We start from the raw sequence: 18,210 nt of genomic DNA, 5'->3' as shown, positions 1-18,210 counted from the left end.
AGGGAGTTCTTCACGTCTTTCTTGAAGTCCTCCAGCATCATTATCAAATATGATTTTGAAACTAGATCTTGCTTTTTTGGTGTGTTTGGATATTCCGTGTTTGCTTTGGTGGGAGAATTGGGCTCCGATGATGCCATGTAGTCTTGGTTTCTGTTGCTTGGGTTCCTGCGCTTGCCTCTCGCCATCAGATTATCTCTAGTGTTACTTTGTTCTGCTATTTCTGACAGTGGCTAGACTGTCCTATAAGCCTGTGTGTCAGGAGTGCTGTTGACCTGTTTTCCTGTTTTCTTTCTGCCAGTTATGGGGACAGAGTGTTCTGTTTTTGGGCGTGTAGTTTTTCCTATCTACAGGTCTTCAGCTGTTCCTGTGGGCCTGTGTCTTGAGTTCACCAGGCAGATCGCTTGCAGCAGAAACGCTGGTCTTACCTGTGGTCCTGAGGCTCAAGTTCGCTCGTGGGGTACTGCCTACGAGCTCTCCGAGTGGGTAGCAACCAGGAAGGTCTTCACCGCCCTTTCCGGGAGCTTCCGTGCACCAGGGTTCCAGATGGCATTTGGTGTTTTCCTCTGGAATCAGTAATGTGTGCAGAGTGCAGTCTCTTCTGGTTTCCCAGGCGTGTCTGCCTCTCTGAAGGTTTAGCTCTCCCTCCCACGGGATTTGGGTGCAGAGAACTCTGGTCTTATATTTTTAAAGCTTTTAAAAAATATATTATTGTTTCTGTGTCTTGGTTAGCTTTAACTCTCAATAAGACATAACCTAGAGTCATCTCAGGGAATATTAGATAAGGGCATGTTCAGACGAGAATGGTTGGTTGCTATGTCTTTGAGACATTTTGTTGATTGATGATTTATATGAGAAGGGTCTTCCACTTAGGGTGTCAATAACCCTAAGCACCTATGGCTGGTCTGGTTACAAGTACTAGGTAAGCATGAGTCAGTGAGCAAGCAATAGAGATAACCAGGAAACATTTCCCTCCTGAGTTTTACCTTCAGTTTCTACCTTGAATTTATATCCCAAGCTTCCACAGTGGTAGACTGTGATCTGGCAGTATCAGTCAAACAATCTCTTTGCCATCCGAGTTGCTTTTGGGTACAGGATTTAATTATAGCAACAGAGAAGCAAGTTTGAACAAATACTATCCCAGAAGTGATTTTGTTGCTGCAAAGTACATAGAAATGTTGTTTTAGAAGTAGAAATACCAGAACTTTAGATGCCAAATGCCGTCAAGAGTAGTGTGCAGAAGTTAATTCATTATTCTGGCAAGACCTAGAAAAAGGGAGTTTCTAAAGTAGTGCAGACAGTGGAGGTTGGGGTTATAGAATTTCAGGGACAAATAGAGTTCAAGAAAAATTAAGCTAGTGGTCTTTTGTGTGGTATTTGCCTTCAAACTCTTTCTTATTGTCCCCATGTCCTATGCAATTGAATATGATGGAATTTTAAAAAAGGCTGATTTCTTAGATAAAATGTTGATTCTGATGGACACTTACTACTGATGACTCATATAGGTTTGTAGGAAAAAGGAACACGAGAGGGGCTTAAAGATATAACTATTCTGTGGTTTGTAGGGTAAAACACTACTCTGTTTCAGATGGCATTCAAATGCTAAAAACAAAGGCAGGAATATTCAAGGAAAATATCACCATTAAAGAGAAGACTCTCTGCCTTGCATTAGAAGCTTAGGAGGGCACCCTAATGGTAAGACTCCATTCAGCTAAGCATTCAATGTATAGAAGAAACAGGCAAAATGCTTTCTAGTCCCGGAAGCAACTTCATTCAGAACCTGCTACAAATGTAGCCAAGTGTGGCAGGGTCATTTCCAATCCAGAAGACAAACTTGACAAGATCTCCTTTGTTGTTCTGATTCTGGAAACAAGAAAGTGGCAAAAGTTAAAGGTCATGGATTCCTCCTCTATGGTTCCAGTTCAGTACTGTTGCTCTCACTTATGTTTGGCAGAGCGAGAGCCTCAGTGAGAAAGTGTAATACCTCGTTTTATGAAGTTGTGGATATGAAGCCTGGTTTGTATTTTGAAACCACAAGATGTTGAGATACCTAAGCTGTAAGATATATGACATGTTGAGCTGACAGAGTGAGTGGAAGTAGCAAAGAGAGGGAGGGAAGGAAGGGGGGAGAAGAGAGAGAGAGAGAGAGAGAGAGAGAGAGAGAGAGAGAGAGAAAGCACATAGTGACCTGGGTCAACAGTAGTATATTGAATGAAAAACTTCCCAGATAGAAGTATGTATTTGAACACTTGTCTCTCATTGGCTGCTTTCTTTAGAGTGCATATGGAGTCTTTAGTAGGCAGAGCCTTGCTGGAGGAAGTTCCTCATTGGGGTTGAGATCAGAATGTTTATAGCCTCCCCCCCCATTATCATTTTATTGTGCCTACTTTCTTGTCGTTGAACCTGATAATCCAGCTCTCACCACATGGTGCCATGCCTTTAACATGATCATGCACTGTATTGCTAAATAAAACATAAGATACAGGAGCAGCATTGGCTTTTCACTGATAAGCCATTTGCTAGCCTGATAATATATATATGTGTATATATATATGTATATATACATATATATATGTATATATAAAATTTTATTATTTCAGTTTAGTTTTTTAAGATAAGTTTTGTCTGTGTGGCTTTGGCTGCCCTGACATTAGCTCTTGAGACTTAGTTGATTTCGATCTGTCTAATTCTGCCTTCTAAGTGCTGGGATTAAAGGTCCATCTAAAATAACTGGCTTTTTTGTTTTTGCATTATTGGCTGATAGCCCTGAGTGGAGGTTTTTGTAGATGTCAAGCATATGCTTGTGTTGAGCTTCACTTACATCTTATATTTTGAACTTGGGCTGAGGTTATATTCTCTCTCACAAAGTGATGTGATATATATATATATATATATATATATATATATATATATATATATTCCCCCCCCCATGGTATTAATATCATCCAAGCCTCCTAAGTCATTGGATTGGATTGAAGGTGCATGGCATTTTACTTACCTTTTATATGTTTTGATTGTTTTAATGAATACTAGTGTTTGGCCTGTATGCATGGAAAAACATGACACATTGCATATCTGGCATTTACAGTACTCAGAAGACAGCCTCAGAATCTCTAAACCCAGTAAGTGCTACTAACTCCTGAGCCATCTATCCTGCCCAGATTCCTGCTTTTTTTTATAATGATCTAAGTATATAGTGCTTACATTTTCATCACTTCATCTCTATCTGTGTAAACATATGTTCTCCTTTATTAAGATCTTAGTAATCTCATAGTTTGAGTTGTGACACTTCACACTTCTGGGAGATGAGTAGTGAGACCTTCAGAGTTTTTGTCTATCTTGTTTGTCTATCTTAGGGACAGGGTCTGAACACGTATCTACATCTGTCTTGGATCTCATTCTATAGACCAGGCTTGCCTTCAGGTCAATGAGATCCATCTGCCTCTGCTTTCTGCATAGTAGGGTTAAATGTATGAGACAATGGACCCTCTTGCCCCTTTTTTTGTACTTACTGTTCATTCAGTTTCTCTAAAATGTACTCAGTATTATTGATCTGCTTCTTTGCCTATGTCTGTTAATAGGCATTTCTCTTGCAAGGACCCAGAAATTACAGGGGTAAAGCTTCTCTTCAGTTTGCTTCTAAAATGACTTGGTGATTACAGTTGAATGTCTCTGTCATAGGTTGAGTGTGAAAAGCACCAGAATTAGACCAGTATATTGGTAAAGAAGTATACAATTACAATGTTGTCAGTATTATGCTGTCAGTATTACATGTGTGGGATATTTTAGGGTGCAGTGACCTATGATGATGTGCACATAAACTTCACTCAGGAAGAATGGGTCTTGCTGGATCCTTCTCAGAAGGTGCTCTACAAAGATGTTATGCTTGAGACCTACAGGAACCTCACTGCTATAGGTAAGACTGAATTTTGTTTCAGTTGTTAAAATATGAGGAAAAGTTTTTCTTCAGTAGTTTCGATTGTGAAAGCAGAGAATGTACTATATATTTCTGGTATGTCTTAAGGTTCACTGATGACAGTAACTTAACGTTTATATGATTTCAAATATATGATACATTTTCTGGTAATATTTTTTAGGGTACAAATGGGAAGAACACAATATTGAAGAACATTTTCAAACTTCTAGAATACATGGAAGGTAAGTTTCATGTGCAAACTGATACAAATGTGCCTCTGAAGAAATTTTAATGTGCTCTGGAAATTTTAAGGAAATGAACAGCATAAAGCACAGATTCCTTTATTGTGAGGAATAGAAAATTCTCACAATATCATATGCTTTAGTACTAGGAGGTTGATTCATGTTTTTAAGGCATTTCTTTAAGAAACAAGGCAAGGGGACTGAGCCTGGAGTTGAACCGCACCCACAGGTCTCTGTACCCAAATCCCATGGGGGAGAGAGCTGAACTCTCAGAAGTGTGAACAATCCTGAGAGCTCAGGGAAGACCAACACTTCTGCTCACGTTCCTGGCCCAAGTGGAACCTGCTTAGTGCCCTCTGGATACAGGACCACAGGAACAGTCAGTGGCAGGAAACTTCTGGTTTCTACCTGCACTGAGAGCCAAAAGCCAGTCACTTGGAGTCATGAAACACCCAAGAGCGGAGGTAAGACCAACTCTTCTGCTCCAAGTGACCTGCCTGGAGGCTTCACACAAACCCAGGAACAGCTTTGTGTTCCCAGATCGGGCTGAAAGAAAACAGGTCTACAGGAGTACTGACACACAGGCTTATAGGAGTGTCAAGTTACTGTCAGAGACAGCAAGACACGCTAACATCAGATACAACCTGATCTTGAGAGGCAAGCACAGGAATCTGAGCCACAGAAATCAAGACTACTTGCCATCATCAGAGCCCAGTTCTCCCACCAAAGCAAATACTGGATACCCAAACACATGGGAAAAGCAAGATTTGAATTTAAAATCACATCTTATGATGATGATAGAGGACTTTGAGAAGGACATTAAAAACTCCTTTAAAGAAATACAGGACAACACAGGTAAACAAGTAGAAGCTTTTAAAGAGGAAAGACAAAAACTCCTTAAAGAATTACAGAAAAACAACCAAACAGGTGAAGGAATTGAACAAATCCATCCAGGATTTAAAAATGGAAATAGAAAAGATAAAGAAATCACAAAGGAAGACAATCCTGGAGATAGAAAACCTATGGAAGAGATCAGGAGTCATAGATGCAAACATCATCAGCAGAATGCAAGAGATAGAAGAGAGAATCTTAGGGGCAGAAGATATTATAGAAAACATTGACACAACCATCAAAGATAATGTAAAATGTAAAAAATGCCCAACCCAAAGCATCCAGGAAATCCAGGACACAATGGAAAGATCAAACCTAAGGATAATAGGTATAGAAGAGAGTGAGGACTCCCAACTTAAAGGGCCAGTAATATCTACAACAATATTATAGAAGAAAACTCCCCTAACCTAAAAAAGAGATGCCCATGAACATACAAGAAGCCTACAGAACTCTAAATAGATTGTACCAGAAAAGAAATTCCTCCCATCACATCACATCATAGTCAAAACACCAAATGCATATAACAAAGAAAGAATATTAAAAGCAGAAAGGGAAAATGTCAAGTAACATATAAAGGGAGACATATCAGAATTACTCCAGATTTCTCACCAGAGACTATGAAAGCCAGAAGATCCTGGGCAGATGTCATACAGACTCTAAGAGAACACGATGTGAGCCCAGGCTATTATATCCAGCAAAACTCTCAATTAACATAGATGGAGAAACCAAGATATTCCATGACAAAACGAAATTTACACAAATTCTTTCTACAAATATATCCCTACAAAGGATAAGAGATGGAAAATTCCAACACAAGGAGGGAAACTACACCCTAGAAAAAGCAAGAAAGTAATCTTCTTGCAACAAAACCAAAAGAAGAGAGCCACAAAAACATAATTCCACTGCTAAAAAAAGAAAAACAAAAATAAACCAAAACCAAAATCAAAAATGAAAAGCAGGAAACAACAATCACTATTATTACTTAATATCTCTTAACATCAATGAACTCAATTCCCCAATAAAAAGACATAGACTAACTGACTGGATAAGTAAAGAGGACCCAGCATTTTGCTGCATACAGGAAACACACGTCAGAGACAAAGACAGACACTATCTCAGAGTAAAAGGCTGGAAAACAATTTTCCAAGCTAATGTTCTAAAGAAAGAAGCTGGAGTAGCTATTCTAATATTGAATAAAATCGACTTTCAACCAAAAGTCATCAAAAAAGATAAGGAAGGATACTTCATATTCATCAAAGGAAAAATCCACCAAGATGAACTCTCAATCCTAAATATTTATGCTCCAAATGCAAGGGCACCTACATACATAAAAGAAACCTTACTAAAGCTCAAAGCACACATTGCACCTCACACAATAATAGTGGGAGATTTCAACACCCCACTCTTTTTTTTTTTCTTTTTTCTTTTTTTCGGAGTTGGGGACCAAACCCAGGGCCTTGCACTTGCTAGGCAAGTGCTCTACCGCTGAGCTAAATCCCCAACCCCTCAACACCCCACTCTTATCAATGAACAGATCATGGAAACAAAAACTACACAGAGACATAGAGAAGGTAACAGAAGTTATGAACCAAATGGATTTACCAGATATTTATAGAACATTTCATCCTAAAACAAAAGAATATATCTTCTTCTCAGCACATCATGGTACCATCTCAAAAATGGAACATATAATCGGTCACAAAACAGGCTTCAACAGATACAAGAAGATTGAAATAATCCCATGCATCCTATCAGATCACCGTGGACTAAAGCAGGTCTTCAATAACTAAAATAACGACAGAAAGCTCACATAAACATGGAAGGTGAACAATGCTATACTCAATGGTAACTTGGTCAAAGAAGAAATAAAGAAAGAAATTAAAGATTTTTTTTTTTTAGAATTTAATGAAAACAAAGGCAAAACATACCCAAACTTATGGGACACAATGATAGCAGTGCTAAGAGGAAAACTCATAACTCTGAGTGCCTCCAAAAAGAAATTGGAGAGAACATACATTAGCAGCTTGACAGCACACCTAAAAGCTCTAGAACAAAAAGAAGCAAATACACCCAAGAGGAGTAGACAGCAGGAAATAGTCAAACTCAGAGCTGAAATCAACTAAGTAGAAACAGAAAGAACTATACAAAGAACCAACTAAACCAGGAGCTGGTTCTTTGAGAAAATTAACAAGATAGATAAACCCTTAGCCAGACTAAGCAGAGGGAACAGAGAGAGTATGCAAATGAACAAAATCAGAAATGAAATGGAAGACATAACAACAGAATCTGAGGAAATTAAAAAAATCAGCAGATCCTAATAAAAAAATCTATATTCAAGAAACCTGGAAAATCTGGATGAAATTGATAATTTTCTAGACAGATACCAGATACCAAAGTTAAATCAGGATCAGTTAAACCATCTAAACAGTCCCATCACTCCTAAAAAAACAGAAGCAGTTATTTAAAGTCTCCCAACAAGAACAAGAACAAGAACAAGAACAACAAGAACAACAAGAACAAGAACAAGAACAACAACAGCAACAACAACAACAACAACAACAGCCCAGGAACAGATGGATTTAGTGCAGAATTCTATCAGACCTTCATAGAATACCTTATACCAACACTATCCAAACTATTTCACAAAATAGAAACAGGAGGAGCACTACCCAATTCCTTTCATGAAGGCACTATTATGCTTATTCCTAAACCACACAAAGAACCAACAAAGAAAGAGAATGTCAAACTAATTCCCGTTATAAATATTGATGCAAAAATACTCAATAAAATTCTTGCAAACCCAATCCAAGAACACATCAAAACAATCATCCATCATGATGAAGTAGGCTTCATCCCAGAGATGCAGGGATGGTTTAGTACATGGAAATCAATCAACGTAATCTACTATATAAACAAACTCAAAGGAAAAAAAACACATGATCATTTCATCAGATGCTGAGAAAGCATTTGACAAAATTCAACACTCCTTCATAATAAAAGTCCTGGAAAGATCAGGAATTCAAGCCTCATACCTAAACATAGTAAATATAAAGCAAACCAGTAGCTAACTAAATGGAGAGAAACTTGAAGCAATTCCATTAAAATCAGGGACTAGACAAGGCTGCCCACTCTCTCCCTACGTATTTAATATAGTTCTCAAAGTCCTAGACAGAGCAGTCAGAAAATGAAAGGAGGACAAAGGGATACAAATTGAAAAGGAAAAAGTCAAAATATCACTATTTGCCGGTGATATGATAGTATACTTAAGTGACCCCATAGTTCTACCAGAGAATTACTAAGCCTGATAAATAACTTCAGCAAAGTGTCTGGGTATAAAATTAACTGAAACAAATCAATAGACTTCCTCTACTCAAAGGATAAACAGGTTGAGGAAGAAATGAGGGAAATGACATCCTTCACAATAGTCCCAAATAATATAAAATACCTCAGTGTGACTTTAATCAAGCAAGTGAAAGATCTGTATGACAAGAACTTCAAGCCTCTGAAGAAAGAAATTGAAGAATATCTCAGAAGATGGAAAGACCTCCCATGCTCATGGATTGGCAGGATTAATATAGTAAAGATGGTCATTTTGGAGGATTAGAGGAAGTACTGAAAGAGTTGAAGAAGCTTGCAACCCCATAAGAACAACAATGCCAAACAACCAGAGCTTCCAGGGACTAAACCACTACTGAAAGACTATACATGGACTGAACAGGGCTCCAACTGCATATGTAGCACAGAATAGCCTTGTTGGGCTCCAGTGGAAGGGGAAGCCCTTGGTCCTGCCAAGGCTGGACCCCCAGTGCAGGGGAATATGGGGGGGCAATAAGGGGAATGTATGGGGGAATACCTGTATGGGGGAGGGGAAGGGGAAGGGGAGGTAATGGGGGTTTATGGACAGGAAACCAGGAAGGGGAATAACGTTTGAAATGTAAGTAAAGAAATATATCTAATAAAAAATTTTAAAAAATGGCCATTTTGTCAATAGCAATCTACACAATCAATGCGATACTCATCAAAATTCCAGCTCAATTCTTCATAGAGTTATAAAAAGTAATTTGCAAATTCATTTGGAATAACAAAAATCCAAGGATAGCTAAAACTATCCTCAACAATAAAAGAACTTCTATAGAAATCATCATCCCTGACCTCAAGCATTTTCACAGAGCAATAGTGATAAAAACTGCATGGTATTGTTACAGAGACAGCCAGAGAGATCAGTGGAATAGAATTGAAGACCCAGAAATGAACCCCCACACCTATGATCACTTTATCTTTGACAAAGGAGCTAAAACCATCCAGTGGAAAAAAGATAGCATTTTCAAATGGTGCTGATTCAACTGGAGGTCAGCATGTAGAAGAATGCAAATTGATCCATTCTTATCACCCTGTACAAAGCTTAAGTCCAAATGGATCAAGGACCTCCATATAAAAGATACAATCAAACTAATAGAAGAAAAGTGGGAAAGAGTATTGATCTCATGGGTACTGGGGAAAATTTCCTGAACAAAACACTAATGGCTTAAGCTCTAAGAATCTACAAATGGGACCTCATAAAACTGTAAGGCAAGGGACACTGTCTTTAGGACAAAAGGGCAACCAACAGATTGGGAAAAGATCTTTACCAATCCTACATCTGACAGAGGGCTAATATCCAAAATATACAAAGAACTCAGGAAGTTAGACTCTAGAGAGCTCAAGAACCCTATTAAAAATGGGGTATGGAGCTAAACAAAGAATTCCCAGCTGAGGAATATCGAATGGCTGAGAAGTACCCAAAGAAATGCTCAACATCCTTAGTCATCAGGGTAATGCAAATCAAAACAACCCTGAGGTTTCATCTCATACCAGTGAGAATGGCTAAGATCAAAAACTCAGGTGACAGCAAATGCTGGCGAGGATGTGGAGAAAGAGGAACACACCTTCATTGTTGGTGGGATTGCAGACTGGTACAATTACTTTGGAAATCAGTCTGGAAGTTCCTCAGAAAATTGGACAATGCATTACCTGAGGACCCACCTATACCTCTCCTGGGCATATACCCAAATGATACTCCAACATACAACAAAGACACATGCTCCACTCTGTTCATAGCAGCCTTATTCATAATAGACAGAAGCTGGAAAGAACCCACATGCCCTTCAACAGGGGAATGGATACAGAAAATCCATTGGTACATCTACACAATGGAGTACTACTCAGCTATCAAAAACAATGATATCATGAAATTTATAGGTAAATGGATGGAACTAGAAAATATCATCCTGAGTGAGGTAATCCAATCACAGAAAACACACACAGTGTGCACTCATTTGAATCTGTATATTAGCCCAAAAGCTCAAATTACCCAAGATACAATCCACATACCACATGAAGTTCAAGAAGAAGGATGACCAAAGTACGGATGCTTTAGTCCTTCTTAAAAAGGGGAACAAAACTATTCATAGGAGGGGATATGGAGACAAAGGTTGGAGCAGAGATCGAAGGAATGGCCATTGAGAGCCTGCCCCACCTGGGGACTCAGCCCATTTATATACAGCCACTAAACCTAGATAATATTGATGAAGCCAAGAAGCACATGTTGACAGGGACCTGATATAGCTGTCTTCTTAGAGAATCTGCCAGAGCCAGAGCATGACACATAGAGAGGCAAATGCTAACAGCAGATCATTGAACTGAGAACTGGTTCCCCGTTGGAGGAATTAGAGAAAGGATTGAAGGAGCTGAAGGGACTTGCAACCCCATAAGAACAACAATACCAACCAACCAGAGTTCCCAGGGACTAAAACATTACCCAAAGACTACCCATGACTCCAGCTGCATATGTAGCAGAGGGTGGCCTTGTTTGGCATTAGTGGAAGGATAAGCCCTTGGTCCTGCCATGGTTGAGGCTCCCTAGTGTTGGTGAATATCAGGGTGGGGAGGCAGGAAGTGGGGGTGTTTGGGGAGAGGGAACACTCTCGTACAAGCAAGGGGATTGGGGATGGGATGGAGGCTTATGGACGGAAGCCAGGAAATGGGAAAACATATGAAATATAAATAAAATAATATCCAATAAAAATAGAAAAGAAACAAGGCAAGGAAGCAAGGCCTTAGAACCTATCACCATATGAATGATAGCTCCCTCAGAATTACTTTGTAGAACTGCCAGTCCATTTTGTTTGATACCACTCAGGTATCACAAAAGGCGTACACATACATCACATTAGATGACCCAAAACCATGTAATATGCAAGTAGTTGATAGTGAAGCTCTCATTACGTATATACTTGTAGTGATTTACCAAAGTTTAGTGAGAGGGGCAGCTTATGAGATTCAAGAAGGTCGTTGTGGAGAAAACTGCATTCCTGTTTTACATCTGTATGATAAGCAAAAATTTATTGTATGCATGCAATGTGCAAAACTTTATTTGTTATTCTTGCTTTAATATACATACTATATGCTGCATTAGATGCAAGCCATGGGAACATTATTGATATGGAAAGAAGCAGTGTGTCCCCTTCTTTTCAAGAAGAATTAGAAGATATTTAGTAATCTCAATTTGAGTAGACTTTGTGAATGTGATATAAGTTTACAGCTAATGGTGTTTCCAACTTCACTGGGAATGCATTCCCAAACTCACAGTGCATAAAAGCAACCGTGAGTAGGAGTATAGAAATTCTTTTAATTGTCCTGGTTCACCTTGCAAATGTAGTGTGACTCTCAGTTTTGGAAAATAGTTATGAATGCAATGACTGTGGTAAGGCTAAATCCTTCCAGTTGTCTTCAAAGATATGAAAGCACTCACATGGAAAAAGGATGTTTGCTGTGAGTGTGAACCATGTACTACACGCTCTAGCCATCCTAGGTAGCTTCAAACATATAAATGAACACATGATGAAGAGGAGCCCTATGAGTATAAACAATGTGATAAAAATTATAAAATTAAATCATAGAGATAAAAAAAAGATTCTTCAGTATAATCAATGTGGTAAAATGTTTTCACATGCCCTTTATCTTTGCAGGCAAGAAAGAAGTCATCCTGGAGATAAATCTTATGAATATACTCAATGCGGTGAAGCCTTTGGATGTCAAAGACATCTTCAAAGTCATGAAAGAATTCCTGGAGAGGAATCCTGTGAATGTAATCAGTGTAATAATCACAGTACTCTTCAAAATCATGAACAAAGTCATACTGAAGAGAGACTATATGAATGTAATGAATGTGATAAAGCCTTTTCAACACAGAGTTATCTCCAAATACATACAAAGACACATCATGGGCAGAAACTCTATGGATGTAAACAATGTGGTAAAGCCTTTGCACATCCTAGTTATCTCCAGAAACATGAAAAAACTCATACTGGAGACAAACCCTATGAATGTAATCAATGTGGTAAAGCCTTTGCACACCACAGTTACCTGCAAAAACATGAAGGAACACACACTGGAAAGAAACCCTATGAATGTAAACAATGTGGTAAAGCCTTTGTACAACAGATTCACCTTCAAGTTCATGAAAGAATCCATACTGGAGAGAAACCCTATGAATGTAATCAGTGTGGTAAAGCCTTTGCATATAGCAGTAGTCTTAAAAAACATGAACTAGTCCATATTGGAGAGAAACCCTATGAATGTAATCAGTGTGATAAAACCTTTGCACATCCCAGATATCTCCAGAAACATGAAAGAACACATACTGGAGAGAAACCCTATGCATGTAATCAATGTAGTAAAGCCTTTGCACATCACAGTTATCTCCAAAAACACGAAGGAACACACACTGGAGAGAAACCCTATACATGTAAACAATGTGGTAAAGCCTTTGCACAACAGATTCATCTTAAAGTTCATGGAAGAATTCATACTGGAGAGAAACCCTATGTATGTAATCAATGTGGTAAAGCTTTTACACATCACAGCCATCTTAAAGTTCATGGAAGAATTCATACTGGAGAGAAACCCTATGAATGTAACCAATGTGGTAAAGCCTTTGCATATAGCAGTAGTCTTCAAATACATGAAATAATCCACAGTGCAGAGAAACCCTATGAATGTAATCAATGTGATAAAGCCTTTGCACATCAGAGTTATCTCCAGAAACATGAAAGAACACACACTGGAGAGAAACCCTATACATGTAAACAATGTGGTAAAGCCTTTGCCCAACAGATTCATCTTCAAGTTCATGGAAGAATTCATACTGGAGAGAAACCCTATGAATGTAATCAATGTGGTAAAGCCTTTGCATATAGCAGTAATCTTAAAAAACATGAAATAGTCCATACTGGAGAGAAACTCTGTGAATGTAGTCAATGTGGTAAAGCCTTTGCACATCCTAGTTATCTCCAGAAACATGAAAGAACACATATTGGAGAGAAACTCTATGAATGTAATCAATGTCATAAAGCTTTTTCAAAAGAGACTCTTCTCCAACTACATAAGAGAACACACACTAGAGAGAAACCCTATGTATGTAATCAATGTGGTAAAGCCTTTGCACATCACAGTCATCTTAAAGTTCATGGAAGAATTCATAATGGAGAGAAACCCTATGAATGTAACCAATGTGGTAAAGCCTTTGCATATAGCAGTAGTCTTAAAAAACATGAAATAGTCCATACTGGAGAGAAACCCTATGAATGCAATCAATGTGGTAAAACCTTTGCACATCCCAGATATCTTCGAACACATGAAAGAATACATACTGGAGAGAAACCCTATAAATCTAATCAGTGTGGTAAAACATTTGCACATAGCAATAGTCTTCAACATCATGAAAGAATTCATACTGAACAGAAGCCCTATGAATGTAGTCAAAGTAGGAAAATCTTTTCATATCACAGTAGTCTTCAGATTCATACTGCAGAGAAACACTAGTAATGTAGTTCACATGGTAAAGGATTTGCATGTTACAGTAGTCTTCAGATTCTTGAAAGAATTCATATCGGAGAGAAACCCTATGATGTAATCAATGTGGTTAAAGCATTGCATATCACAACCATCTGCAAATACATAAAAGAACACATACTGAAGGGAAATGAAACTAATGTAATCAATGTAGTAAAGCCTTTGGACATCCTAGTTATTTTCAAATACAAAGGAACACATACTGGAGAGTAACCTTATGAGTATAATCAGCCTGGTAAAGTCTTTGCATATCACAGTTGTCTTTGAGGACATGAAGGCACTCACACTGAAGTGAATCTGTGAATATAAAGTATTTGGTAAGATCTTTAGGCTACAAACTTAAATTCAAGTTACACAAGATTTATTGTGTATTAAAAATACCTTACAATGCATGCTGACAGGAGCCTGATTTAGCTGTCTCCTGAGAGGATCAGCCAGAACATGACAAATACAGAGGCGAATGCTAGCAGCAAACCATTGAACTGAGAACAGGGTCCCCATTGGAGGAGTTAGAGAAAGGATTGAAGGAGCTGGAGGGGCTTGCAACCCCATAAGAACAACAATACCAACCAACCAGAGCTCCCAGGAACTAAATCACTACCCAAAGAGTACACATGGACAGATTCATGGCTCCAGCTGCATATGTAGCAGAGGATGGCCTTTTTGGGCACCAATGGGAGGAGAAGCCCTTGGTCCTGCCAAGGCTGGACCCCCCCCCCAGTGCAGGGGAATGTCAGGGGGGCAGGAAGTGGAGGTGGTTGGGTGGGGGACCCCTTATAGAAAAAGGGGAGAGGGATGGGATAGGGGGCTTATGTCTGGGAAAGTAGGAAAGGGAATAACATTTGAAATGTAAATAAAGTATAAATATTAAAAAATATCCAATAAAAATTTTACCTACTTTAAAAAAAATCCTCATGATTGTCAACAATGTCTTCAAGCCTTTGACCTCATGCTAAATGCTAAAGAAAGAAAGAAACTGAATATAGAAAGTTGTAACAAGAAACACTAACCTTTCTGAAGGAAAGACTTGTTGACAGGGATACATGTCATCTCTTGGCAGCACTCCTTTTCTACTTCAAAAATATGATAAGCATTGAAGAACTTCCCTATGTCATTTGCTTCTATGTGGCAAGCTGCTATTGACCAAGAAACTGTCCTTGCTTTAATTGCTGAAATTATACTGCCCAAACTGGACAAATAAGATGCAGAGAAGTTCAGTGCTGAACTTTACCAAAACAAGTAGCCAGTGCTTCAATATTCCTCTGAAGCTTTTTTTTTTTTTTTTTTTTTTTGGTTTCTTTTTTTCGGAGCTGGGGACCGAACCCAGGGCCTTGCGCTTGCTAGGCAAGTGCTCTACCACTGAGCTAAATCCCCAACCCTCAATATTCCTAGTGCATGGAAAATTCTGTCAGGTATTTTGGGGAGAAGGCCGAAGAGGATGCTTCAAAGTTACAGAGGAACCTTGGATGACTGTCCAGGTAGCCAGCAACCCCTCTCTGTCATTTCTAAAGTTTTGGAAATTGCTTGCTCTGTACTTCCTGTATCCTCAGGAAATGTTCATTCCTTCTCAGGTCTCTTAAAGGGGTTGAAGACTAGACAGTTATAGTCTTACAGTTCAGCTTAAGTTTTTTAAGGTTTAAAAAATGTTTTAAGGTCTAAAAAGATATGCTGACAAATGCAAGTTATGATTGAAAGTGAAATAGGTACAGAAGTTTGGATTCAACAAGATAGTTGGAAGTAGATACATAGTAGAGTACTTTCTCCAAGGTTGCCAAATAAATATGGACTAGACATTCTGAATGCAATTCTCACCTGATGGTTTTCATAATTGTTCTTGATAATTGATAATTGATAATTCTTTCATAATTGATGTTAGACAAAGATCTTTTATTGGACTAAAAAGGGGGTGATGTAGGGATAATCTTTATATGCCCTGTGTAATGATATGACTCTGTCCTTCTTTGCCTGCGCAAGGCACCTCCTGATTGGTTACAATAAAAAATCTATAGCAAGGGGTAGAATAGAAGGTAGAATATCTGACAGGGAGAAGACTCTGGGACGGAGTCAGGCACATGTACATCCATCACCAAGAAACAGGAACCCAGAGATAATGAGGCTGAGCTGAGATAAACAATCATGTGGCAAAACTTAGTAACTTCAAATGAGATAATACATTACGAGCTAGTGGGAACAAGCCTAGCTTAAGGCCTATTTATTTATAAAAAATATGCCTCTAAGTTGTTGTTCAGAATTTGGGGCCAGGTAGAAAAGCCAAAGGTTTCCACATCACCCAGTGGCATATTTCTTCCAGCAGAGTGACATTTTCTAAATATTCCCAAGTGATACCACCAAGAAGGGTTGATTCTTTGAATTCTAGCCTACATGCTTGCTTTTTGTTAGATGAACTAATTTTTAAAAAATTTTTTTATTAACTTGAGTATTTCTTATTTACATTTCGAGTGTTATTCCCTTTCCAGGTTTCCGGGCCAACATCCCCCTAGCCCCTCCCCCTCCCCTTCTTTATGGCTGTTCCCCTCCCCATCCTTCCCCCATTGCTGCCCTCCCCCCAACAATCATTTCACTGGGGGTTCAGTCTTAGCAGGATCAAGGGCTTCCCCTTCCACTGGTGAACTTACTAGGATATTCATTGCTACCTATGAGGTCAGAGTCTAGGGTCAGTCCATGTATAGTCTTTAGGTAGTGGCTTAGTCCCTGGAAGCTCTGGTTGCTTGGCATTGTTGTTCACATGGGGTCTTGAGCCCCTTCAAGCTCTTCCAGTTCTTTCTCTGATTCCTTCAACGGGGGGTCCTATTCTCAGTTCAGTGGTTTGCTGCTGGCATTCGCCTCTGTATTTGCTGTATTCTGGCTGTGTCTCTCAGAGAGATCTACATTCGGCTCCTATCGGCCTGCACTTCTTTACTTCATCCATCTTGTCTAATTGGGTGGCTGTATATGTATGGGCCACATGTGGGGCAGGCTCTGAATGGATGTTCCTTCAGTCTCTGTTTTAATCTTTGCCTCTCTATTCCCTGCCCAGGGTATTCTTGTTCCCCTTTTAAAAAAGAAGTGAAGCATTCCTATTTTGATCATCTGTCTTGAGTTTCATGTGTTCTATGCATCTAGGGTAATTCAAGCATTTGGGCTGATAGCCACTTATTAATGATTGCATACCATGTGTGTTTTTCTGTGATTGGGTTACCTCACTCAGGATGATATTTTCCAGTTCCAACCATTTGCCTATGAATTTCATAAAGGCATTGTTTTTGATAGCTGAGTAATATTCCATTGTGTAGATGTACCACATTTTCTGTATCCATTCCTCGGTTGAAGGGCATCTGGGTTCTTTCCAGCTTCTGGCTATTATAAATAAGGCTGCTATGAACATAGTGGAGCATGTGTCTTTTTTATATGTTGGGGCATCTTTTGGGTATATGCCCAAGAGAGGTATAGCTGGATCCTCAGGCAGTTCAATGTCCAATTTTCTGAGGAACCTCCAGACTGATTTCCAGAATGGTTGTACCAGTCTGCAATCCCACCAACAATGGAGGAGTGTTTCTCTTTCTCCGCATCCTCGCCAGCATTTGCTGTCACCTGAGTTTTGATCTTAGCCATTCTCACTGGTGTGAGGTGAAATCTCAGGGTTGTTTTGATTTGCATTTCCCTGATGACTAAAGATGTTGAACATTTCTTTAGGTGTTTCTCAGCCATTCGGCATAGCTCAGCTGTGAATTCTTTGTTTAGCTCTGAACCCCATTTTTTAATAGGGTTATTTGTCTCCCTGCGGTCTAACTTCTTCAGTTCTTTGTATATTTTGCATATAAGCCCTCTCTCTTTTGTAGGATTGGTAAAGATCTTTTCCCAATCTGTAGATGAACTAATTTATGGGGAAGAAAAACCCTGTAGTTAAGCCTTTAGGTGCCTCAACATCTGGGTTACAGAAATGAACCCTTACTTCAGTAAATCAAGAGTTTGTTCAAAGATTTGTTTTAATTTTTTTCACGTGATGTCAGTGTGTCTGTCTGCCTGTCTGTATGTCTGTTTGTCTGTCGGCCTGTATGTATGTATGTATGTATGTATGTATGTATGTATGTATGTATGTATGTACGTATGTATGTTCATGTGTGTACCAGTCACCAAGAATTTAGACTATTGTATCTTACTATAGTGGGAATCACAGGAAGTTGTCAAAAGCTTGACTGTTCCCCATGGGAATGAATTTGTCTTAATTGCTCAGCCAGGACTCTAGCCCAGTAAATATTTTAAAGCCTTTAT

The 18,210-nt window shown here is 38.9% G+C and overlaps 2 protein-coding genes across 2 annotated transcripts; both read left to right on the top strand.

The window, feature by feature from the left end:
* The first annotated feature begins 3,202 nt into the window (after positions 1-3,202).
* On the top strand, positions 3,203-13,171 carry LOC116914752 (zinc finger protein 431-like). The gene is given in 4 exon segments (XM_032919199.1): positions 3,203-3,913; positions 4,095-4,155; positions 12,054-12,675; positions 12,677-13,171. Coding segments are annotated over 4 exon segments (1,098 nt in total). The 5' UTR covers positions 3,203-3,879; the 3' UTR covers positions 13,058-13,171.
* A 327-nt stretch (positions 13,172-13,498) lies between these two features.
* LOC116914974 (zinc finger protein 844-like) lies at positions 13,499-14,414 on the top strand. Its single transcript, XM_032919381.1, is given in 1 exon segment — positions 13,499-14,414. A coding segment is annotated over 1 exon segment (501 nt). The 3' UTR covers positions 14,000-14,414.
* The last annotated feature ends 3,796 nt before the right edge of the window (positions 14,415-18,210 follow it).

Source organism: Rattus rattus, chromosome 13 (genome assembly GCF_011064425.1).
Source record: "Rattus rattus isolate New Zealand chromosome 13, Rrattus_CSIRO_v1, whole genome shotgun sequence".
Classification (NCBI taxonomy): Eukaryota; Metazoa; Chordata; class Mammalia; order Rodentia; family Muridae; genus Rattus; species Rattus rattus.
Note: the sequence above shows the minus strand (reverse complement) of the source record. Positions and strands in the feature narration are given on the sequence as shown.